This window comes from Leishmania donovani, chromosome 27, assembly GCF_000227135.1.
Source record: "Leishmania donovani BPK282A1 complete genome, chromosome 27".
Taxonomy (NCBI): Eukaryota; Euglenozoa; class Kinetoplastea; order Trypanosomatida; family Trypanosomatidae; genus Leishmania; species Leishmania donovani.
In genome coordinates, this window is record NC_018254.1 from 171,771 (window position 1) to 196,364 (window position 24,594).

The window sequence follows — 24,594 nt, forward strand, 5'->3', positions numbered from 1 at the left end:
GCCGCTTGTTTATTTTTTTTTTCTCTACCCCTTTCCACGCCGCAGTGCGCGTTCGCCTCCCTTCATAGTCTCTCTCTGTGTTTGTGCGGCTTTCGACTGTCCCTGTGATCAGGTACGTGCGCGCCTCTGCGTGACTTAGCCACGGTTTCGAGCGCGTTCCCAAGAGGCCACGGTTTTCCCCCTCAACTGTGTCGCCTTTTTCGCCGCGCCGCCTTTTCATCCTTCGCCGTCTTATCCCGCACGCCTTTCCTCACCGCCACACCACCCCCTCCCTGTCCCCTCTCCGTCCCCTCCCTTTTTTTAGCGTGTTCGCTGGTCTCCGTTACATTGAGGTGCGACTGCTACGGTTGTCCTTATCTAAGAAAGGACCTGCATACAGCGTTACCCGAAACGCGACGGAGGAGCGCATCCGATTATTATTTTTTTGTTTCCTGTCTCGGGTCTCACGAAACGCATCCATCGACACCACCGTGTGCAGACCCTTGGCACACCCCCTCCCTCCCTCCCTCCCTGTGTGTTCCACTCTGGCCTTTCGTGTCTTCGGTCACTGGCTTCGCCCCCTTCCGCTCTTGAACCCCGCCCCACCCCATCTTCGACAATCCTCTCTGTTCTGCATTGTCTCTCGTGCCTCTCTACGTTTGCGCGGGTGCGTGCCTCAGCCGGTCTCTGCAGCCGAATTGCGCCATGTCCGTCGAGGAAGTTCCTGACAGCAACAAGCTGTTTTCCGACGCCGTGTTCGACCGCGAGAACGCGCACATTGCCAGGGAATGGCAGCGCATTACGGAGGTGTACCCAGCTGGTGTGAACCAGCCGCTGCTGCCCGAAGTATTCTCGCGCGAGCAGTTCGGCCAGGGCAACCACTATGAATGCTTCATGCTCTCGGCACTTGCAACGCTGATCCGCTTCCCGGATGTGATCCGCAACTGCTTTGTGACGAAGAAGGTGCGCCAGGATGGCCGCTACACGTTCCAGTTCTTCCGCGGGCAGGAGTGGGTAAAGGTCGAGATCGACGACCGCATCGCCATGGAAGAAGGCGAGGTGCTCTATGCTCGCTCCCCGACTGAGCACTGGTGGCCGCTGCTGCTGGAGAAGGCGTACGCGAAGTTCTACACGCTTTACCAAAACCTCGAGGACATTTCTGAGGGCGAGGTCTTCCACGACTTCAGTGGGTGCCCTGTTATCTTCATCCCCATGGAGGCAGACAAGGCCAAGGTGGTCAACTACGACATCCAGAGCGCGCAGTTCTGGCGCGACCTGAACAACGAGCTGGATCAGACAGCGCTGGCTGCGTTGGCGCTGGGTGAGCAGGCGGAACAGTACGGTCTGCATCACGAGGGCAGCTACGCGGTGCTGGGCTTCATCGAGACACGCAACGCCATCAACCTCACCCCTGCGGATGTGCTTGTGAAGATGTACAACCCGTATGAGGACTCGCCGTACACGGGTCCGATGCACAGAGACGACTCAAGCTGGACGTCGGAGATGCGGTCGATTTGCAACCCAGCGCAGCGCAACATTTTCTACATTCCTGCGAATGTCTTTCTTGACGTGTTCGCGAATGTGCAGCAGGCCTACATCAAGGCACCACTGCACCCGAGCTACAACTTCAACAGTGAGTGGGGCGACACGACCAGCGGAGGCAATGTTTCGCTCGTCACGTGGCGCGCGAATCCGCTCTACGTGGTGCGAAACAAGGCGGAGGAGCCGGTGCAGATCATTGGCATGATTCGTCAGCCGGATCAACGACACTTGCTGCATCGCCAGACAAATCACGAGTTGAACTATATACAGTGTGCTCTTGTCGTGGCGGAAAGCATCAGTGCGGAACGCATCCCGACGTACCTGGTTACCGGGAACAACCACCGCCGCCTGCGCTCTGGCCTGTATTTGCACAACCGTGAGGTGGCGGATGTGATGACAATCCCTGCCGACTCGCTGTGCTACATCATCCCCACCGGCATGCGGCGCGACAGGGGTAAGTTCATCTTCTCATACTGGTTCCTGCGCAAGGGCGACAAAGATAAGTTGGACATCGAGCGTCTCAACACGGACGTGGCACGCCAGCTACCGGCCATCGCGCATCTGGACCTGATGAACAGGGGCCATGCGCGCGTGGACATCCTGGTTGATGTACCGACCGATCTCCACATCCTGCTAAAGCAGGAGAAGCCGTTCAAGCACGCGAGTGGCGGTGACGCGATCGCGCAGGACTTCCTCTCCATGTATCTCTATGACGCAAATGATAAGCGCATCAGCCCAAGCACGCAGGCGACGAACAATCGCGAGATCGGCCTCGTGCAGCACGTGAGCAAACCGGGCCGCTACGCCATTGGCGTGAACTGCACCTCTGGCACGGGAGATGTGCCGTGCAAGGTGGAAATTGTCGCGCAGGAGCGCGCACACGTGCGTATAACCGAGGCCCCTGATAACGCACGCGAGCTCGGCGAGCTGGACCTCTCCTTCCTCGACCCCGAGCCGGAGGGGGTGCCGCTGGCGGACCTCCCGCTTGAAGAGGACCTGAAGTTTCAGGAGCAGCTGGACGCGCTGAAGCGTCTCCATCACAAGCCCCACAGGAACGAGGACGAGATTCTGGCGCTCGAGCGAAAGATGAACGCCCGCGCGCACGAGCTAGCGAGGGCCTTGCTGGGCAAGGACCGGTGTAAGTATCTGACTGGGCAAGACATCGAGAAACTGGCGCCACTGTTGGACAGTGACCCGGAGTACATGAACGCGGAGCGCGAGCGCCACAACCTCAAGAAGGACCCGCGTAACGCCGGCAAGGTGCGCGCTCTCGAGGAGGAGCTGCGCGACCGCGCCGCTGCCCTGGCCGACACGTCCGCCGGCATAGACTTGGGCTTCATGGATCTCGAATACGAGGGTATCCCACTGGACGACATCGAACTGCTGAGCGACCCTGCCTTCGAGGAAATGGCGCAGGCGCGCGCTAGCCTGCTGAGCGACCCTGCCGCCAACGCGCGCAAGATCAACGACATGGAGGACAAAATGCACGACCGCGCTACCGAGATGGCGAGGGACATGCACAAGAAGGAGCGCACGTGCCTCGACCCCGAGCCAGAGGGCGTGCCGCTGGACCTGCTGCCTCTGAACGAGGACGAGGCGTTCAGCCGCATGGAGGACGAGCTGCGCGCTCTCAACCGCAAGCCAAAGCGCGACGCGAAGGCGATCAAGGACCTGCAGCGAACGCTCAACGACCGAGCGCATGAGCTGGCTTCTGTGCTAAAGAGCGACGAACGCGAGCTGTTCCTGGACCCCGTGCCGCTTGGTATTCCGGTGGCCGATCTCCCGCTCGACACCGACCCGGAGTTCCACTTGAAGGAGATTGAGCGTCTGCAGCTGCGCAAGGAGGACCCTTTGGGCAACCGCGACGACATAAAGACGCTCGAGGATGAACTGAATGATCGAGCTCGGGAGTTGGCTAAGGACCAGCAGGCGAATCAGCGCGCCTTTCTGGACCAAGACCCATACGGTGTGCCGCTGGAGAAGCTGTGTCTGGATTACAACGACGACTTCCTGCGGAAGGAGAGCGAGCTGCGTGCGCTGCAGAAGAACCCGCGCTGCAGTGCCACGGCAATCGCCGATCTGAAGGCCGACATGAGTGAGATGGTGGACGCCCTGGCGGCCGCCGAGGCGGCGCGCGACCGCAATTTCCTCGACCCCGAAGTGGAAGGTCGCCTTGTGCATCTGCTCCCGCTATTGGAAAACCCGGAGTTCAAGGAACTCGATACGAAGCGCCGCCGTGTGCTGAACCGTGGCGGCGACACGAGCAAGGTGCCGGATATGGAGGACCGTATGAACGATGTTGCGCTCGAGATCGCGCACGACATGAACGTCGCCGAGCGACCAGACTACATGGACACCACGTACAAGGGTATCCCGGTGGAGGATCTGCCGTTGGACGAGGATCCGCTGTTTCGTTCGTTGGAGGTGAAGCGGCAGCAGCAGAAGCAGGACCCGCGCCGCAACGCGCGCGGCATCGCCGACACGGAGCAGGAGCTGAACGACCGCGCAATGGAGCTGGCGGCAGAAAAGCTCAAGGGCGACCGCAACTATCTCGATCCCGAGCCGGAGGGCGTGCCACTGCGTCTAGTCCCACTGGACAGCGATGCTGCCTTCGCCGAGATGGAGGCGCAGCGCGCGAAGCTGAAGAAGGACATGCGCCGCAACACGAAGCCGATCGCGGAAATTGAGAACCTGCTCAACGACCGCGCGCACGAGCTCGCCAAGTCTCTAAAGGAGAAGGAGCGACCCAAGTTCCTGGACGCCAGATTTAGCGGCATTCCGTACACGGAGCTCCCGCTGGACGCAGACCAGCCGTTTCGCGACATGGAGGTGCAGCGCCTGTTGCTGAAGGAGCAGCCGCATAAGAACGCCACGGCGATCCAGGATCTTGAGGAGGCGCTCAACGACCGTGCCGGTGAACTCGCCAAGGAGAAGCTCGCCAAAGAACGCGCCTTCCTCGACCCGTGCCCGCTCGGCATCCCGCTGGAGGAGCTGCCGCTGGACAGCACACCGGCCTTCATCGCTAAGGAAGAGCGCCTGCGCGCCCTCAATAAGGATCCTTACAAAAACGCCACGGCGATCAAAATGCTACAGGGCGAAATGGACGACATGGTGAGCGCGCTGGCGGCCGAGGAGCTGGCAAGGATGCGCGGCTTCCTTGACCCGGAGCCGGAGGGCCGTCTGGTGGAGAGCCTGCCGCTGAACGACGACCCGCAGTTCCACAAGCTGGAGGCGCAGTACCGTGATCTGAAAAAGAGCCCGAAGGCTAACCCGCAGGACGTGGCAGACTGCGAAGAGCTGATGAACGACCGGGCGCACGAGCTGGCCAAGGACATGAACCGCGAGGAGCGCCCCGACTTCATGAACATGACTCCGAGGGGCGTGCCGCTCGAGGAGCTGCCGCTCGACACGGACGATGAGTTCAGCAATCTGGAAGCGCAGCGCGCGCGCCTGATGCGGCAGCCCGCGAAGAACAAGAAGGCAATCGACGAAATCGAGTACGCCCTCAACCTGCGCGCCGAGGAGCTGGCGCAGGAGAAGATTCAGGCCGACCGCGCCTTCATGGACGAGGCGCCGCAGAACATCCCGCTCAAGTACATTCCGCTGGACAAGGACAAGGAGTTTGGCAGAATGGAGGCGCAGCGCATGGCGCTCCGTGCGCAGAGCCAGAACGCGCGTGCGCTGATTCCGAAGTTGCGTGAACTTGAGGACGCGATGAACCAGCACGCGAACGATATGGCCAAGGCGCTGAAACAGCAGGTGCGCGCAAGCGTGCTGCCGCCGCGCATTGGCGGCATTGCGCGAGAGGCACTGCAGCTCGACGACGATGTGCCGTTCACAGATTTGGAAGTGGCTCAGATCGCCGCCAACGGTGACGGTGATCTCGACAAAGGGCGCGACCTTGGCGACGCCATGCAGAAGCGCGCCGCCGACGTCGCGGCGAAGCTGCGGTGGGAGGAGCGTGCCAATCTCGGCAACCCGCTCGGCTTCTCGCCGGAGGACTTACCGCTGGAAAGGAGCCCCGAGTACCTGCAGAAGGAGTCAGCACTGGTGGAGATGCGCGCGAACCCGAAGAAGAACGCGCAGAGCATCAAGAGCGCGGAGGAGGACCTGCACGCCTTGGCGATGGAGATGGCCAAGGAGAAGGCCGCTGAGGAGCGCGAGGATTACATCGACCCGGAGCCGGAGGGTCGCAAGCTGAACGACCTCGGCCTCGACGACGATCCGACGTTTGTCGGCATCGAGGAGCAGTACCGCAGGTCAAGGAAGGACCCTTACGCCGACCAGGACCGGCTGCGCGACCTGGAGCAGATGATGAACGACCGTGCACACGACCTGGCCAAAATGAAGAACGCGCGGGACCGGGACATGTACCTCGACAGAGCCCCGCGCAACGTGCCGATTGTGGAGCTGCCGCTCGACACGGATGAGGAGTTTGGCCGGCTGGAGGCGCAGCGCGCGAAGCTGTGCCAGAACCCGGTGCGCAACGCGCAATCCATCCGAGAAACCGAGGACGCCCTGAACGACCGAGCCGACGTGCTGGCGGCCGAGGCACTGAAGAACGACCGAATCTTCCTGGAGGCCGAGCCGGAGGGTGTGTCGCAGCGCCAGCTGCCGCTGGATCTGGACCAGACCTTCCGTTCCCTCGAGCTGAAGCGCGCGGCTCTGAAAAGCGCCCCGATCAAGGACGACCGTGCCATTCGCGCGGTGGAGGAGCAGATGAACGATCACCTGCGCAAAATGGCGAGGGAGGTGAAGATGGATGCCCGGCGCGACATGGAGCCGAACTCGCTTGGCATTCCGTCGGAGGACCTGAACCCGTACCTCGACGAGGACCCGCACTTCCACGAGCTGGAGGACATGTACCGCGACGCGAAGAACAACCCTACAAAGGCGAAGAAAGCGTCGCAGTTGCTTGACCAGATGAACGAGCGCGCGAGGGAGATTGCGCAGGCGGTGCACGACATGGAGCGACTCCCGCTGAACCAGGCCCCGAACGGAATTCCGCTGGAGACGTTGCCGCTCAATGAAGACCCCGTCTTCAACGCCCTCGAGAATGAGGCGCGCGCGTTGCGCAAGGGGCCAAGCGGCGGAAAGAAGAGCGCCGAGAGGCTTGCCGACGTCGAAGATCGCTTGAACGCGCGCGCCGAAGAGCTGGCAAACGCGGCCCGCAAGCAGTATGTGGATGCCATGCCGGAGGGTGTGCCGATGGAGCTGCTCAAGCTCGGCGACGACCCCTCCTTCGTAAACGCCGAGGCGGAGCTGCGGCGGCTTGAGAAGAACCCCGTGGCGAATCGCCAGGGCATCAAGGACCTCAAGGACGAGCTCAACTTTATGGCCCACGAAAAGGTGAAACGACTATTGCGGGGTGACCGCGGCTATCTCCACCAGACGCCGGACGGGGTGGACCTCTGCCACCTCCCGCTGGACACGGACCCCGTGTTCCACGAGCTGGAGACGCGGCGTGCGAAGCTGAAGTCCGAGGACCCGCGCGCCCACCAAAAGGCGATTGCCGCACTCGAAGACCAGCTCAACGACCGCGCTCACGAGCTGGCGAAGGAGGTGAAGGAAGGTGAGTTGCGCGCTCTAGAGCCGGACCCGCACGGCATCCCGTACGCCGTGATTATTCCGCACAACGACGTCGAGTTCAACAACTGCGCGAAGCACTTGCGCGACCTGAAAAGTGACTCGAAGCGCAACGCAGCAGCCATCAGGGAGACGGTGGATCGCATGAACGACCGCGGCGCCGAGCTGGCGGAAGCGATGCTGAAACAGGACCGCTCCTACCTGAAGCCGCAGGCGGCTGCCGTGCCACTCAAGTACCTGCCGTTGGACACCGACCCGCAGTTCAACCGGATCGAGGTTGAGCGCGCGAAACTCAAGGCCCGCGACTCTGTGAAGAACGCCAAGAAGATCCAAGCGCTCGAGGATCAGCTGAACGAAAGGGCCAACCAGCTCGCTGAGGCGCAGAAGCAGGAGGATCTCCGCGGGCTGGACCCCAAGCCAGAGGGTATCCCGCTCTATGTGATTGACCCGCACTCCGACGCGAAGTTTGCCTCGTTTCTGCCGCAGCTGCGCGACATGAAGGCGGACCCGAGGACGCGGCCGGAAGACCTGCAGCAGGTGGTGGACGCCATGAACGACCGCGCTCACGAGCTGGCTAGCGAGAAGCTGCGCGGCGACCGACTCACCTATCTGGAGGAAGAGCCGAAGGGCGTTCCGCTCGATCTGCTCTCGCTGGACACGGATCCGCAGTTCCACGACATAGAGGCGCAGCGCGCTGTTCTCAAGGCGCAGGATCCGCGCCGCAATGCAGCCAAGATCAGGGACTCGGAGGATCGTCTGCGGGAGCGCTCGTACGAGTTGGCGGAACAGCAGCGCACGAAGGACCTGGAGAACCTCGACCAGGTGCCGGAGGGACTGCCCATCACTCTAGTGAACCCACACGACGACCCGGCGTTCGCGAAGATGGTGAACCAGCACCGGCAGCTGGCGAAGGACTCGGTGAAGGACTCGGCGAAGAATTCGGAGCTGCTGACGAAGCTGGAAGAGAAAATGAACGACCGCGCTCATGAGCTGGCCAAGTTGATGCTTGAGAGCGACCACTCGTTCCTGGACCCTGCGCCGCAGGACGTCTCGCTCGCAGAGCTGCCGCTCGACACAGATCCGGAGTTCCACAGACTGGAGGTGGAGCGAGCCAAGCTGAAGGCGCAGGACCAGCGCCGCAACACCGCAAAGATAAAGGATATAGAGGGCCAAATGAACAATCGTGCGCACGAGCTGGCTCGTGAGCAGCTTGCCGAGGACCTTCGCGGTGTCGATCCGGCCCCGCGCGGGCTGCCGGTGGAGTTGCTGAACCCGCACGCGGACTCCCAGTTCGCGGAGGCGGTAAAGCAGATCCGCGTGCTGAAAAAGAGCCCCATTGCCGACCCGAAGGCGAAGCTGGCGATGCTGGACAAGATGAACGCCCGCGTGCGCGCTATGGCGGACGAGGCGATGGACCGCGATTACCTCGATCCTGAGCCGGAGGGGGTGGCGCTTGCTGACCTGCCGCTTAGCAGCGATCCGGAGTTCCACGACATGGAAGTGGGGCGCGCCCGGCTGAAGCTGAGGGACCCGAAGCGCAACGCACGCGCTATCAAGGATCTCGAGCAGCGGCTCAACGATCACGCGCACGAGCTGGCGAGGAGGCAGCTGGAGGAAGACCTCGCCGGCTGCGACCCTGAACCTGAGGGAATCCCTCTGGCGCTGTTGAAGCCGGCCGAGGACCCGAAGATTGCCGGCATGATCCCGCAGCTACGCGCGCTGAAAAAGGACCCGAAGAAGAACGCCGAGGCGATTCGGCGTGTGGAGAACGAGATGAACAACCGCGCCAACGAGCTGGCACGTCAGTTGCTGGAGGGCGACCGCGGCTACCTCGAGCCGAATCCGGAGAATGTTGCGCTGGAGTACCTGTCGCTCGACAAGGACCCGGAGATCGCCGAGATGGAGGTGGAGCGGGCGAAGCTCAAGGCACAGGACCCGCGGCGCAACCAGCGCCGCATTGCCGACCTCGAGGACAGGCTCAACGACCGCGCGGTGGAGCTAGCGGTCGCGAAGAAGGCGGAAGAACTAGCGCATTTCGCACCCCAGTATAACGGCATCGAGACGGCGGCGATGAGGCCATACGACGACCCTGAGTTTGCGGCCCTTGTCGACCAGCTGCGGAAGCTGGAGAAGGCCAGCGCGGGTGCTTCCCCTGAGGCGGAGAAGGTGCTCACTGATATGGACGCGCGCCTAGAGGTGCTGGCAAAGGAGAAAGTCGAGGGCGACCTTTGGTTCCTGGACAAGGAGCCGGAGGGGATCCCGCTGGAGGAGGTAGAGGTGGAGTTGGACCCTATCTTCCAGCAGCTGCGGCAGGAGTGCGCCAACCTCAAGGCAAAGGACCCGCGCAGGAACGCCGACAAGGTCAAGAGCCTTGAAGACCAGATGAGAAGCCGTGTGCACGAATTGGCTAAGCACCTCAAGGAAAGCGACTTTGACGGCGTCGACACGAGCCCGCTGGGCATTCCGCTGGAGCTGCTGCAGCCGCTTGAGGACCCACAGGTGGCAAGGATTCTGCCGGAGCTGCGTCGCGCCAAGAAGAGCTTGCGCGACACCCAGAGGGCGCAGGGTCTGCTAAACGAGCTAAATGAGCGGATCCACGAGCTAGCCAAGAATGCGCTGAGTGGGGATCGTTCGGCATACTTGGACCCGGACCCGGCGGGTGTGCCGCTGTCGGACCTGCCACTGGATACGGACGGCATCTACAGCGGTCTCGAGGTTGAGCGCGCCAAGCTGTTGCTCAAGGACCTGGCCAAGAATGCGAAGCAAATCGAGGATCTCGAGGATCGCCTGAACGAGCGGGCGCACGATCTGGCGCAGCAGGTGCTCAAGGACGACCTGAAGAACGTTGACCCGAAGCCGCATGGCATTCCTATTGAAGCGGTGAGGCCACACAACAACCCGGACTTCCACAACCTCGCAACGCGCGCTCGCGAGCTCCGCAAGGATTCACGCCGCAATGCCGACAAGCTCGCCGCCATTCAAGAGCAGATGAACGACTTGGCGAACCAGATGGCGGCGGAGATGCTCGGCAATGACCGTGGCTACCTCGACCCTGAGCCGGAAGGCGTGCCGGTGGAGATGGTGCTGCTCGACGAGGACCCCGAGTTCCACGAGATGGAGGTGCAGCGTGCAGTGCTGGTCGCGCAGGACCCGGTGAAAAACAGGCAGGCGATCGCCGACCTCGAGGGGCGGCTCAACGATTGCGCACACAAGCTGGCTGAGGCGCAGAAGCGGGAGGACTTGCGTGGCCTGAACAGCGCCCCGCTCGGGGTACCCGTGTCGCTGCTGAACCCTCATGACGACCCGCGCTTCGCCGCGAAGCTGCCGGAGCTTCGGGCGCAGAAGAAGGAGGGCTTTCCGCGCGCCCAGTCGCGTCTGAACGACACGCAGGCGAAATTGGATGAGATTCTCGAGGAGCTCGCCGCGCAGTACCTTGAGCAGGATCGCGCGCGGTACCTGTACCCTACTCCAGAGGGCATCCCGGTGGCGGCGCTCCCGCTGTGCGCGGACCCGGAGTTCCATCAGCTGGAGGCGGAGCGACTGGACTTGATCAGCAAGAACCCGAAGGCCAATAAGGATGCCATTAAGGACCTGGAGGCAGCGCTGAACGAGCGTGCCTGCGAGCTGGCGCGAGAGCATCGCAAGGGCGACCGGGGCTACCTCAACGCTGAGCCGCTCGGCATTCCGCTTGACGTGCTGCCGCTTGACACGGACCGCCAGTTCAGCGATCTGGAGGCGAAGCGTGCGGCGCTGAAGACGAAGGATGCGGTCAGGAATGCCGCCGCAATTCACGACCTGGAAGATCAGCTGAACGACCGCGCGAACCAGCTCGCAGAGGACCAGATCACCGAGGACTTGCGCGCGGTTGATCCGACGCCGGAGGACATCCCGGTGCGGATGCTGAAGCCGCACGACGATCCCGAGTTTGCGCGGATGGTGAACGCGCTGCGCTTGCTCAAGGCAGACCCGTCGGCAGACCCCAAGAAGGTGTCGGACCTGGAGCAGGACATGAATGACCGCGCGCACGAGCTGGCGGAGGAGGCGCTTGCGGGCGACCGCCCGATGTACCTCGATCCGAAGCCGGAGGGCATTGCGATCGAGTCGCTGCCGCTCGACTCCGACCCGCTCTATCACCGGCTGGAGGTCGAGCGCGCGAAGCTGATGCTGCAGGAACCCAAGAAGAACCAGGCGAAGGCTGCTGAGCTCGAGGGCCGCCTCAACGACCGGGCGCACGAGCTGGCAAAGGAGCAGCGAGCGCGCGACCTGCAGGACTTGGACGAGGCACCGCGTGGCATACCGGTGGACCTGCTGAATCCGCATGAAGACGAGACGTTCGCGTCGCTCGCGTTCCAGCGCCGTGACCCGAACAACACACTGAGGAAGGCGCTCGACATCGGCGGCACCAACGGCGACCCGACGCGCGACATGCTCAACGAACGGCTAGACGAGATGGCGAAGCAGATGCTGGAGGGCGACCGCGACTACCTGGACCCCAATCCGGAGGGCGTGCCGCTGCGTGTGCTACCGCTCAACGAGGACCCGGAGTTCCACGAGATGGAGGTGCAGCGTGCGGTGCTGAAGGCGAAGAACGCGAAGAAGAACGCGGTGGCCATCAAAGACTTGGAGGACAAGCTGAACGACCGCGCTCACGACCTGGCAAAGGACGCTTTAAATGGCGACCGCGGCTACCTCGCCCCTGAGCCAAGGGGCGTGCCTCTGGCGGATCTGCCACTCGACAAAGACCCGCAATTCCACCAGATGGAGGTGGAGCGGGCCAAGCTGAAGGCGCAAGACCTGACGAAGAATGCCAACAAGATCAAGGACCTGGAGGACAAGCTGAACGACCGCGCCGAAAATCTCGCTGAGGCGCAGAAGAAGGAGGATCTCCGCAACCTGGACGGCAAGCCGCGCGGCATTCCGCTGGAGTCGCTGAATCCGCACGATGATGCAGAGTTCGCGTCCCACTTGCCCGAGCTGCGTCGGCTGAAGAACGAGCAACCGAACCACCCCAAGATCAAGGACCTCCAGGCGAAGCTGGACAACCGCGCAGATGAGTTGGCCAAGGCTCAGATCGACCGCGACCGCGCCTTCCTGGATCCTGAACCGGAGGGCATCACGTTGGCTCAGCTGCCGCTTGACAGTGACAAGCTCTTCACGAGCCTGGAGAAGCAGCTACGTCAGGCGAAACAGGACCTGAAGCGCAACGCGGACAAGATTACTGACCTGCAGGATTGTATGAACAAGCGCGTGCACGAGCTGGCGCTCAACCTGCTCAAGGGTGACCGCCGCTACCTCGATCCCGAGCCGGAGAATGTGCCGATCGCCGATGTGCCGATCGACGCCGATGCGATGTTCCGCGAGTTGGAGGCGCAGCGCGCGAAGCTGAAGGAGGACCCGAAGCGCAACGCGGATAAGATCAAGGACCTGGAAGGCAAGCTGAACGACCGCGCGCACGAGCTGGCCAAGGCTCAAAAGGAGGCGGCTCGCGGCTTTCTCAACCCCACCTCGCACCGCGTGCCGAAGGTGCTACTGCCGTTGGACGAGGATGCGGCGTTCGTAAAGATGGAGCAGCAGCTGCGGCGCCTCAACAAGGACCCGAAACGCAGCGCTAGCGCCATCGACAACCTCAAGGGCATGATGCAGGACCGTGCCGACGAGCTGGGAGAGAACTTGCTGAAGGGCGCCCGCGACAAGTACCTCGACCCCAACCCGGAGGGCGTGCCGGTCGGTTATCTGCCGCTGGACTCCGACCCGCAGTACAGCCACGCGGAGCTGCAGCGCGCCGTCCTCAAGGCCCAGAACGCGAAGGGTAACGCAGCCGAGATCGCCGACCTGGAGAAGGTGCTGAACGACCGGGCCGCTGAACTCGCCAAGGAGCAGCGTCAGAAAGACCGCGCCTTCCTGGACCCGGAGCCGGAGGGTATTCCAATCGCCGACGTGCCACTAGATGACGACCCGAATTTTCTGCGACTGGAGGACTACTTACGCAAGCTCAAGAAGGACCCCCGACGCAACGCCGACGCCATCGCCGACACACAAGAGAGCATGAACGACCGGGCCCACGAGCTGGCGAAGGGCGTGGTGGCCGAGGACCTCGCATGCCTGCCGCGGGCGGCGTACCGTGGCATCCCGAAGGAGGACCTGAGCCTCCACACGTACCTGAAGTTCCGCGACGCGGCGAACCGGCGGCGCGACGCAAAGCGCCGCCGCCTGCCGACGACGGACATACGGCTCATCGAGGATGAGATGGACAGGATCGCCAGCGAGATCGCCGATGACGTGATCGACAGCGAGCGTGCCTTCCTGGATCCTGAGCCGGAAGGCATGGCCATCGCCAACGTCCCACTCGATGCGGACAAGGAGTTCGCCGCCCTCGAAGCCGAGCGCCGGCGCCGCTCCAAGGACCCGCGTGCGGCAAAACGCAACAAGGACGTCATTCGCGACTTGGAGAACCAGATGAGCGACCGCGCGCACCAGCTGGCGAAGGAGGAGTTCGCGAAGCAGCGCGACTTCATGGATCAGGAGCCGGAGGGCGTGCCGCTGGAGCGGCTGCCGCTCGACACGGATCCGGAGTTCAAGGACGCGGAGATTGCGCGCTACAAGGCCAAGACGGACCCGAAGGCGGACCCGAAGAAGGTGGCGGCGTTGGAAAAGCGCATGAACGACCGAGCCCATGAGCTGGCCAAAGTCGAACTGGCGAAGGACCGTGCCTTCCTCGACCCTGAGCCGGAGGGCGTGCCACTGGCGGACCTCCCGCTCAGCGACGACCCGGAGTTCAACGTACTGGCGAAGCAGCGTCAGGCGCTGAAGAACACCAGGAGGGGCCGCGACCCCGAAATGAAGGACCTGGAGGAGAGGATGAACGACCGTGTCCACGACATCGCAAGGGAGTTCCTCAGCAAGCACCGCGGCTACCTGAACCCGGAGCCGCAGAATGTACCCATTGCCGACATCCCCCTCAACCGCGACCCGATCTTCCGCGAAATGGAGAACGAGCTGTTGAAGGCTATGAAGGACCCCCGCAGCAATGCGGGCAAGATTGCAGAGCTGCAGGACGACCTCAACAACCGCGCAGACGACCTCGCGAAGGACCTACGGCGCAAGGAGCTTGCTAATCAGGAGCAGGAGCCTCTCGGCGTGCCGCTGGAAGAGCTGCCACTCAACTACGACCCGATCCTCAATCCACTGGAACGCAAGCGCCGCGACATCAAGAAAAACCCGAAGCGGAATGCCGATGTGCTGCGCAACCTCGAGCGGGAGATCGCCGCGCGCATCGATGACATCGCGCGCGACTTTCTGGCGAAGGAGCGTGCTTTCCTGGACCAGGAACCGGAGGGGGTGCAATTGGAGCGCCTGCCGCTGTCAGATGACAGGGAGTTTCACGAAATGGAGAGGGACCTGCGCGCGCTGAAGAAGCAACCAGCAAAGAACAAGGACGCCATCGAGGACCTCGAGGAACGCATGAACGACCGCGCACATCACCTGGCCAAGGACTATCTCGCGAAGGACCGCGACTACCTCGAGAAAGAGCCGCTCGGTGTGCCGGTGGAGGAGCTGCCGCTTAACGAGGACGTGACCTTCCGCGATGCGGAGGAGAAGCGGCGGGCGCTGAAGAGGGATCCGCGTGGCAACGCAAAGGCGATCAAGGATCTGGAGGATCAGCTGAACGACCGCGCCGAGCAGCTGGCACAGCAGAAGCTGGACAAGGAGCGCGCCTTCCTCGACCCCAGGCCGGAGGGCATTCTCCTGAAGGACATGCAGCTAGACAGGGACAAGGCGTTCAAGGACATGGAGAGGCAGCTGCGGCAGCTGCGCAAGGACCCGCGCAAGAACGCAAACGCGATTCGGGACATGGAGGAAGACATGAACAGCCGCGCCCACGTACTGGCAAAGCGCCAGTTGGCGGACGACCGGAACTTCCTCAACCCGGAACCGCGCGGTGTGCCGCTAGTCGACCTCGCCCTCGAAGATGATCCGGAGTTCCGAAAGACGGAGCTGGCGCGTCGCGAGGCCAAGAGAAACCCAAAGAACGCTGACAGGGTGCGCGAGCTGGAGAGCATTCTGAACGACCACGCCGACCGCATCGCCGGCGAGTACCTCAAGAAGGACCGCGCCTACCTCGACCCCGAGCCGGAGGGTGTGCCGTTGGAGGAGCTGCCGCTCGACACGGATCCGGACTTCCACGGCATGGAGGTGGACCGGCGCAAGCTAAACAAGGACCCTGCAAAGAACTTCAGGACCATCAAGGATCTCGAAGAGCAGCTCAATAACCGTGCGCGCGAGCTGGCCAGGGACAAGAAGGGCTACCAGGACCCGGTGTTCCATGAGGCAAACGAGGATATAGCCGAGCAGTGGCCGCGCATTCGCGAGCTGTACCCGGAGGGTGTGTACGATCCGGTGACGCCGGACACCACACTGCCGTCGGACATCTCGTCCGCCCCGCAGGACATGGGCTTCCTCGCCCCGTTCATCGCGGCCTTGGCGCGTCACACGGTGCTCATCTCTCGCCTCTTCCAAGACAAGGCGCACCCGCAGAACCAGCCCTACCGCGTGACGCTATTCAACCCGGACAGCTCGCCGGTCACAGTGGAAGTGGACGACCGCGTGCCATGCGACGACAAGCGAGAGCCGAAGTTCACACAAGTGCCGTCACGCATGTGGTACCCGCTGCTGCTGGAGAAGGCGTACGCCAAGTTCGTCGGCGGCTACGAGAACTTTAACAACTGCAATGCCCACGATACGCTGCGCGATTTGACGGGCCGCCCGGTGCTGCACATTTCTCTCGAGGACCCGAAGCACGCTGCGGCGACGAACATGGGCGACTACACGACGCCGGCCTTCTGGCGCCGTGTCATGGAGGACCTCGACCGCGGTGACGTGTTTGTGTGCGTGGCGAACGGCAACGTGCCAGATGGCCTGCATCCGCAGTGCAGCTACGCGCTGATGGACGTGGTGGAGGTGAAGCCATGCACAAGCGATCCGTTGGATATCGTGATCAAGGTGCACAACTGCTACACGGATGCCCCGCATTACAACGGCCCGCTGCGCAAGGGCGACAGCAACTGGACGGCGGATGTGAAGCGAGCGTGCAGCTTCTCGCCCGACGAGAGCGACATGATCTACATGCCTTTGTCCACCTTCCTCAACAACTTCAGCTGCATGCAGCGCTGCCATATCAACTGTGGGGATCGCCTCAGCTCTCCTGGTGAGTGGAACGATTATACGGCTGGTGGCACGTCCAAGTACACGACCTTCCGCAGTAACCCCATCTACCTCGTGGAGAACAAGACGTCGCGACCAGCCACGATCCTCGCCGAGGTGCGCCACACGAACCCGCTCTACGTGGACGAGACGAACTGTAAGCAGTACCCCTACACCGGGCTCACTCTCATGCAGCCATCGAATGCAAAGCTGCCGCCAACGCCGTTTATAACGAATGGCACGCACAAGTTCCTGCAGAAGGGCATGATGCTGGACTCGCGCGAAGTGTGCGCCGAGATGGAGCTGCCTCCCAGTTCGACGTGCTACCTTATCCCGTACACTAAAGACCGCGGCACGATGGGCGAGTTCTTCGTCTCCATCTACCCGGACATGGCCAAGGTCACACTGACGCCACTGCGACACGCTGGCCTCACTTTGAAGCCGCTCCGCACCAGCCTCAGCCTGCATCCCGGCGACGAAGAGGGCGAGCGGCTGGATTTTATGGTGAACGATGCGAGCGACGTGCACATCCTACTGCACCAGACGAAAATATCGGACCCAAACAGCATCCGCAAGGGCGATGCCGTGGCCGAGGACGAGGTGACCATGACGGTCTTCAACGAGTACGGTATCAAGATCGGCACAACAGGCGATTCGAGCAACGCGCGCGAGCACGCGCTCATCTTCAAGGCCCCGCAAGGCGGCCGCTACGCGTTGCTCGTGAACTGCACGGCGTCTGCCACCGGGGGCCCATGCACGGCGAACCTGGAGATCTACACGCCAACGGACGTGAGCGCCGACTTTGTGCCGGTCGCGCCGGACGCGAAGCCGCTGAACGCACAGGCGCAGTCGCGCTTTCCCACGCTGTCGCGCACGGCGACGGCCCCAGGCGCGTCGCGTGCTGCCAGCCGCACTGGAAGCAACGTGCGCCGCACTGACTCTCTGCCGCCGATCAACCAACGGTCTGTCAGCAGCCGTCGTGGCAGCCGCGAAGAAGCCGGGCACCGCTCCAGCCGCGGCCGCCGTTAAAACAACAGCACTGCAGCTGAGGTGAGGGTAGGCAGGGGGGTGCATCAGGAGGCTCTGCGAAGGCGGATATCAGGGTGAGGGAGTAGTTATCTCTCTTCCTCTATCGTTGCCAGTGACTCTGATCGCCAGGACTCCTTGCCGCTGGCGAGTCCCTTCTGCGGTTGAGCTCCTCTTCTTACGTGGTGATGCCGCCGTTACGCTCTTTACTGCGTTGCTGCCGGCGTGCGCTTTATCGGTGTGCATGCCCACGAGCACGGTATTTGGTGCAACCGTTGGGATGCTCTGCCTGTTGTCTGACAGAAGGCACCGTACGTCTCTTTACGTGTATGCATACTTACGTCTATTTGTATAGATGCGTCTGTGTGTGTGTCTTTGCCCCCCCCCCCCAGCGCCGAAAAAAAAAGGAGTACTTCCTCTCCTCCAGGTGTTCTCTCTCTTCGCGTCGAAGGTGAAAAGGTTCATAGCGGTCACGGTGCCTGCGCCTTCCTTACACGCATATGGGCGTTTGTTTGTTTTGCTTTCCCTGCTCGGTGTTGGTTTCACGCACCGATGGGCGTGTAGCACATGCCGTATGCATATACATATATAGATGTAGAGATGTGTGTATATGGGCCATATCTCTGTTCTTTGTTTTCGTTGTGCATTATTGTTACTAATTTTTGGATTTTGTCCGCTTCCTCTTATTGTATGTTCCTCTCGCTACACAAGGAGCGTAACGAACGGAAAAGAGAGCCCCCAAAAAAAACGGGGCTCGGGGGGCCGCTCTGTGATGGATGACAAGTGCTTAGCCAGAGGAGGGAAATCGTGTCCGAACCACTTGCTCACTCGGCGTTGACGCGCGTTATATATATATATATATATATGCCTTTTGTTTTTTTTTCGCAGGTCTGGTCAATCAGAGGAAAAGGGAAAGATCAGGAGGTGAACCGTGATACGCGTCGCACACATACCCGCACACGTACGTGCGGAAGTACACAGCGCTGAGTACGACGATTGCCAATGCTGCAGCATATATATAGCTTTTTTTTCGTCTCATTATGGTGCTTGCTCGTTGCATGTGTGTGCGCGCTGACCGTTTCTGGTCGTTGCTGGTCTCCTCGTCTCTTCCTCGTCCTTTTCGCACTATTCTGGTATTTACTCTTTACGCCCGTTTTGCTTCTTCTTTTCGGAGTCGCCTCTCTGCGAACGTCTGTGCTGATGTGAGTTTGGGTTATCGGTTAGCCGTGTGCTCTGCGGTTCAGCTCCGCCGCCCCCCTTTATACCTCATTCTCGGTGCCTACTTCTCTCTGTGCGCACCTACGCGCGCAGATCCGCGTACTTTTTTCTTCCTTTTGGATCGTGCGCTTGTGGCGTCTAGAGAGGGCGTGTGAGAACCGCATTATCATTCGTTCATTCTTTTTGTGATCCAGCATTTCATTTATGGTGTGCACACACTCGAAGTTTATCGTCTCCGTCGTTTTCTCCTGGCTTTCCCGGGTGTCGAACACCGCCAACCACCCGCAAGCACAAGGGCGAAGATGGCGCTCTGCCGTCGTGCGCAAGAGCGGAGTCCGCCGAAAGAAGCGAAAAGCACTCAAAACACCTGCGTAGCGACACAGTGCGAAAAGAAGACTGACTTAACGATGAACAAAGGCGGCGGTGTATACAGCGTGACGGAGTAGAACAACGCGACGACACGTTCAAGAACGCGCCACTCGGTTCCTCTCTTCTTCTCTCTTGCACGTCCCACCATCAGCGCTTGCCTGTTTTGTTTTGTCTTTTTGTCAGCTGAAACACGGTGTAACTAGAAGATAACGCGATCGGTGCTGCCCATGCCTCCCCTGATCTTTTCATGGGCGTCCATGGCATCCCTACCAGCGCCAACAGTCGGGCAGCGAGAGACGAAGTAAAGGACACAAAGCAAGCAACGAAGACAAAACGGTAAAAGGGCGCATTCGCAAGCCGCAGAGCCTCTCTTTTTTTGTTTTGTGTGCGACCCCTCCTTTTCCTGCCCCTTGTTCTTTTCTCGCGTGTGCGTATGTGTGCATGTTTCTCTCTTCCTCCCTCTCGAACTTTTTTCGTGTGTTTGTGTGTGCTGAGCTTGTGCGCGGCATCGAGAGACAGAAGGGCGTATGTGAGCGAGCGCGTTTCTGTGCGCACAAGTGCCGCCACTTTCTCCATCGACGGGGAGGGCGCCCTTTGATGACGTCTTCTGTTTCCATCTGCGCCTCCCTCCCCTTCCTCCTCCTCCTCTCCCCCTCCCCACTCCCAATCACCACAACACTCCGAGGAAAAAGAACCAACCGAAGAAACCGAAATGTGGCCTCTCTGTGTGTTGCACGCTGTCGCTTGCACGTATGCTTTCGGGTTCGCTTTCCTTCGCATTCCTGACCGTCTCCCTGCTCTGCCGCTGTTACGGCTGTTAATGGCGCTATGCTTGTGGTGATGCAGGTGGCCCCCTCGTCCGTTGGCTCGGTGGAGACATACATACGGAAAACACAAAAGAAAAATGGAGGACGCCGCTGCCGATTTGCTGCCTCGTGTCTGCGCTGTCCCTCTCCCCTACCCTTCTTTTTTTTCCGGGCAGAGTCTCTTGCGTGGATTTCGTGCTCGCGTAATCGGTGGCGAGGACAAGAGCAGGAGACCCACTCGATCGGAGTTCGCGGAACGAAAAGCATAAAACGAAAAAGACAGAGGCGATCCGCAGCACACGTTACTTTCCATTTAACTCTCGAACCCGCGATGTCGTCTTCACAGAGGACATCGATGGACAAGGGAGCCACGCGGAGATGACCTCACCGCAGGCTCTCCCTTCACACGTTCTGGTTCGTCTCGACAAACGTTGACAGCTTTTTTGTGTGTCTTGAGTGGATGGCATCAAGGGTGCTTGCCGATTTCCTTCCTCTTCTTTTATGTGTCTTTTGATCACACCATATCTCCCTCCTCCTCTCCTTCTCCCACCTACACCCCTTATTTTGGTTTCAAGGCGCGTAGCCTTGCGCATGCGTGTGTGTGTGTACGCGTGTGCACCGCTCCCCGCCATGTGGGATATCTGGCATGTCTCCGTCTCTTCTTGTCTTTGTCTTTATCGCTCTTCGGTCAGTCTCTGCATATATGTATCTTTCTTGTTTTTTTTTTGGCAGCGGAGAACGTCAGTGCACTCGACGAATGGGCCCCGCCACGTCCTCTCTCCTGGGTCTCTCTCGCACTCGCCGCACTCGCACACGTGAACGTTCGAATGACGCCGGCCGCGACGACGCGGAGGAAAAGAGAGAAGACAAAACGGTGCCTGAATACGTGCGGTGTGAGAGCGGCAGACTGACAGCAGCAAAAAAAAAGGCCGCAGCCGTGCTGTCGGTGCTTTTGTGTTTTTCTTTTCACGTGTGTGTGTGGGGTGGGTGGGTGGGTGGGGGTGGACAGTGCGTCGTACGTCACGCTGCTCGCCGTAGTCCTACCTCTTCTTATGTCTCGGAGTCTTTCTATGTGCACTTTCTTAGTCACGTTTCAGTTTTGCTGATGATTTTTCTTTTTACTTCCATGTGAAGCGTGTGCGCATTCACATGCACACACACACACACACACACACATGCACGTGCTCATCCAAATCCTGGCAGCTCATGACCCTCTCACTCCTTTTCTGTCTTTCTGCATCTTCGAGTACCTCTTCTGGGGAAAAACAGTGGACTTGAGAGGTGCAGAGTGGGCGAGGGGGCGCTGTGCGGAAGGTAGATAGAAGGCAGCATCATAAGAATACGTGGATGTTGTTTCGCTGTTGTTGAGTTGCTTCAGAATAACAGAAGAGACGCGTGCGCGTATTCGCTCACCTGTACGCAGCTCTCCACACAGCCCTTTCACATGCCACGACACTGGCCACACCGAGAAAAGTCATGGTAGGTGTACTGTCTTGGGGAGGCAGTACGCCGAACACCAATCTTATGCCATGACGCGAAGAATGTGAAGGGCAGCAGCGATCCGTCGATCTTCGCTGAATGTGGCGCGCTGTGGCGTTCTGATCTCTTTTTGTGTTGCTGAGTGTCTGTGTAGATCGTTGGCAAGTGGCGTCGGTACTGCCCCATTTCTTCTGTGTTCAATGCTGCGCCGCCTCTCTCTGACTCCCTCTCTCATCGGCACCGTCTAGGGAGTCAGGAGGCGCTTGATGGTTCTTTCGTTTTGCATGGCAAGTCCTCTTGTTTTTGTTGCTTTCCGTTACGTTTTTTTCTGTTGTTGTGTACGTGTCTCATCTTTTCCCTTGTGTGCATATTATTGTAGATCCGTCTTTGTTTTTCTCTTGCGATGCCGTCTGTGTCTGTGGGGGAGGGGGAGGGAGAACAGATCCGCAGTTTCAATTTTTTTTTCGTTCTTGCTGCGGGCGGCTCAGGCGCGACGCTGCGAGCTCCTTCCAGCTCACTTCTTTACCACTCGATGCTGAAATGTTCACCACAACTGATGTCGCTGCCTTCGTTAAATTTTTTTTTACGTATGTGCCGCACCTCATCTGCCAGAGGGTGGCGCAGGTTGCGCCTCTGGTTGACGTCAGTCTGTGGAGGGGATGAGCATTCTCACTCTTTTTTCGGGCTGGTGTGTATGTGTCGGTGTGTGGTCGCAACCCTCTCCACGGTTTTCTGCCCCCTCTTCCCACCCCCACCTGTTTCCTGTCGACTTTTTTTTTCGTCCTTCTATTGTGCATTATGTTTTTTCCGTTGTGCTATCTATCTATATATGTATACTGTGTGACTGCGTGTGTGTGCATGTCTCCTCCTCTCCCCACCCCTCTCCCTTCCTTCCTCTTTGCCCCAGCGTGTCTCTCCCTCTTTTCATCTCTACATCCTCCACGTCTTTCTTTTGGCTGTTGGTGATGACGTGCCTGTCCTCCGTTCCGTTCCTTCTTTTCACTTTTCTTATACATCGCTGGTCCTTTACGTTTCTCGTCCCTCTTCTTCCTGCCCCCTTCCCCCTGTCGCATGGCCATTCTTCTGTCTTCTCTCTCGCCATCTTGACGCAAATGCATTCTTGGCACTTCCGTCGAGGATGGGCGTAACGGGGACGTACTGTAGCGCATCCGCCTCCTTGAGCCGCGCTAGTGGTGGTTAATAGTGACTCGCGTTGATGTCATGCTCCTCATGCACAACGTAGCAGCGTGTTGTCGTCGAGTGAGTGGTGGAGAGGGTGAGAAGCATACAAGACACAGGGGAGAGAAGAGAAAGAGAGACGTGTGCAGCCGATTCGCTACGAAGTGTTTTTTTTTCCCGTGTGCATCTCCTCTCTTCCGCCCTTTCGTGGCCTCCCTCGAACCCCTGACTTCACCGTCTGCATCCGCGTACGCGCGGGTCTGCGTCTTGTGGTGTCCCTCGCTTCGCCTTTTTCTCGTTGTTGCCGCTTCATTGTTTTTCCTTTTTGTTGCGTTCTGTTCATCTTTTCTGTCCATCACGGCCGCTTCTCATATTGAGAAGGAATGAAAAAAAGAAAACGCAGGTGATGCGCTACCCAATGTGCGCCTCCACTTGGTGTGGCAGCGTGCCGCTGTGCGTGTGTCTGTGTGTGCCGTCCATCAATGTGCGACGGAGAGCGCGCAGGCTTCCAACGCACGAGCTGTTTATGCCCTTCCCCCCCCCCCCGAACCTTCTCTACTGAGGCCGCTGGAATAGAAAGCACGACACACCCAGAACCGTATGCAGATACACAACAGGTCAATGCGGAAGAGAACGCGTGCTTCGGGATGATATCGTGGCGCTGAAGGGCATGTTGTAGAAAGCGAGGAACGCCGTTGGGTTGCCAGCAGTCAACTGGAAAGGACGCTGATCTTTTCAGATATGCGGCCCCTCTTCTTCCTCCCTGCCGACTTTCACCCCGACCTGCCTCTCGTCGATGTTATCTTGTGGATGCGCACAGTGCGGGGCTGCGTGCTTTTTCCCTCTGCCTTGCGCTCCTCCTCTTTCCCATGCTCGCTTGTTGCCTCAGTTGGGAGCTGACGAATGGACCGTATCCTGTGCGCGGACGCGTGTGGAAGGATGCACGTGAATCGGCCAGGCGCTTGACAATTCGATTGCATGGCGTCACCCCTCCTCTTTTCGTGAGCGAGGCCGTCTGGGCGTGAATGCAAGTATTGTGCCACGTTGTGTCTGTCTGCGCTGGGAGGTGTCGAGGAGTGGAAGGGAAGGCGTGGGGAGGTCCGGTTCCAACTCAGATGGGCGCATGCGCGCACGCTGGTGTGCCTGTAGCTTAGCTTGTATATACATATATTTTCGTTTTGTTTACATCTCGTGCTGTTTTCGCTATGCAATGTTTTCTATTTTGTTTCGCCTGTATGCGTGTGCTGCCCTGTCTGCAGGGCCTTTCTCAGGGAGCTCTCGTGTGCGTGGTGAGCTTGCGCGCGTTGGGTGTCGGCCGCTGTCTCTGCGTGATTGAATCGCATCATGGGCTACCGGGTAGCGGCCACTAGAAAGCTGTTCTGTGTGTGTGTGTGTTTTCGCGTGTTGGGATCTCCTCTGTTGGCCATGCTCCCGCGTTTGTGTTCTCCCCCTGCTCTGCCCCCTTCTTTTTGATGTGTTTTAGTTGTGTTTTGCATGTATCTCGTCTCTTTATTTCTTCTCCCTCTCTGTCCCTTCTCTCTTTTTTGCTTTTTTCGTATGTGTGTGTGTGTTTGATTGCGCATCCTCGCTTTTTTTTTCGTGTGCGTTGACAGGCTCTCTGCCTTCCCGCGTGTGCCGCGACGTTGCTGTCCTCTTCGAGAACTTTATTGTCCTGCCGTTTGACATCCATGATGAGCGGCCGACAACACGAAAAAAAGAGTGCCACCTACTCTCTCGTGTCGATGTCGCGTGCACGAAGCGAAAATGGATGCACACACGCTGCCTGCCCGGCTTCCTTTCTTCTTGTGCGAATTTTCGTCGCTCCCTCTGTATCTCATGACTTGGTCCTTGGCGTGGCGTCACGACAAATCCGATGCGTGTGGCAAGTTGTATTGCATGTCTGTGCATTCTCACGCGCACACGCTCTCTCTCTCTCGCTTCGACAGTGCTGGAGTTGATCCCGCCTCGCCCATTCCCGTACGCTGCCAGTGCTTCACTCCTTTTTCTTTCCGGGAACACAGAAGGAGCAGTCGTGGACGGCGCGCGATGCACGCCACCGCCTTACATTGCGGGATGTCCCGTAGTGAGCGGGCGAAGATAGACCAAGGTGCGGCGAAGTCGAGGCAGCGTCTTGCACGGGGTTGGGTGCGAAGGGCCACGCCGCGTCAGTGGTGCGCTGACGTTCTTTTTGTTTCACTTATTTTGTGTT

The 24,594-nt window shown here is 59.9% G+C and overlaps 1 protein-coding gene across 1 annotated transcript; it reads left to right on the forward strand.

Annotated features, from left to right (window-relative positions):
* Nucleotides 1-684: 684 nt before the first annotated feature.
* On the forward strand, nt 685-17,337 carry LDBPK_270510 (calpain-like cysteine peptidase, putative; the record flags this gene model as incomplete). The annotated part of the gene is made up of 1 exon (XM_003861860.1): nt 685-17,337. One exon carries the CDS (start codon nt 685-687, stop codon nt 17,335-17,337), a length of 16,653 nt encoding a protein of 5,550 aa, XP_003861908.1.
* Nucleotides 17,338-24,594: the final 7,257 nt, after the last annotated feature.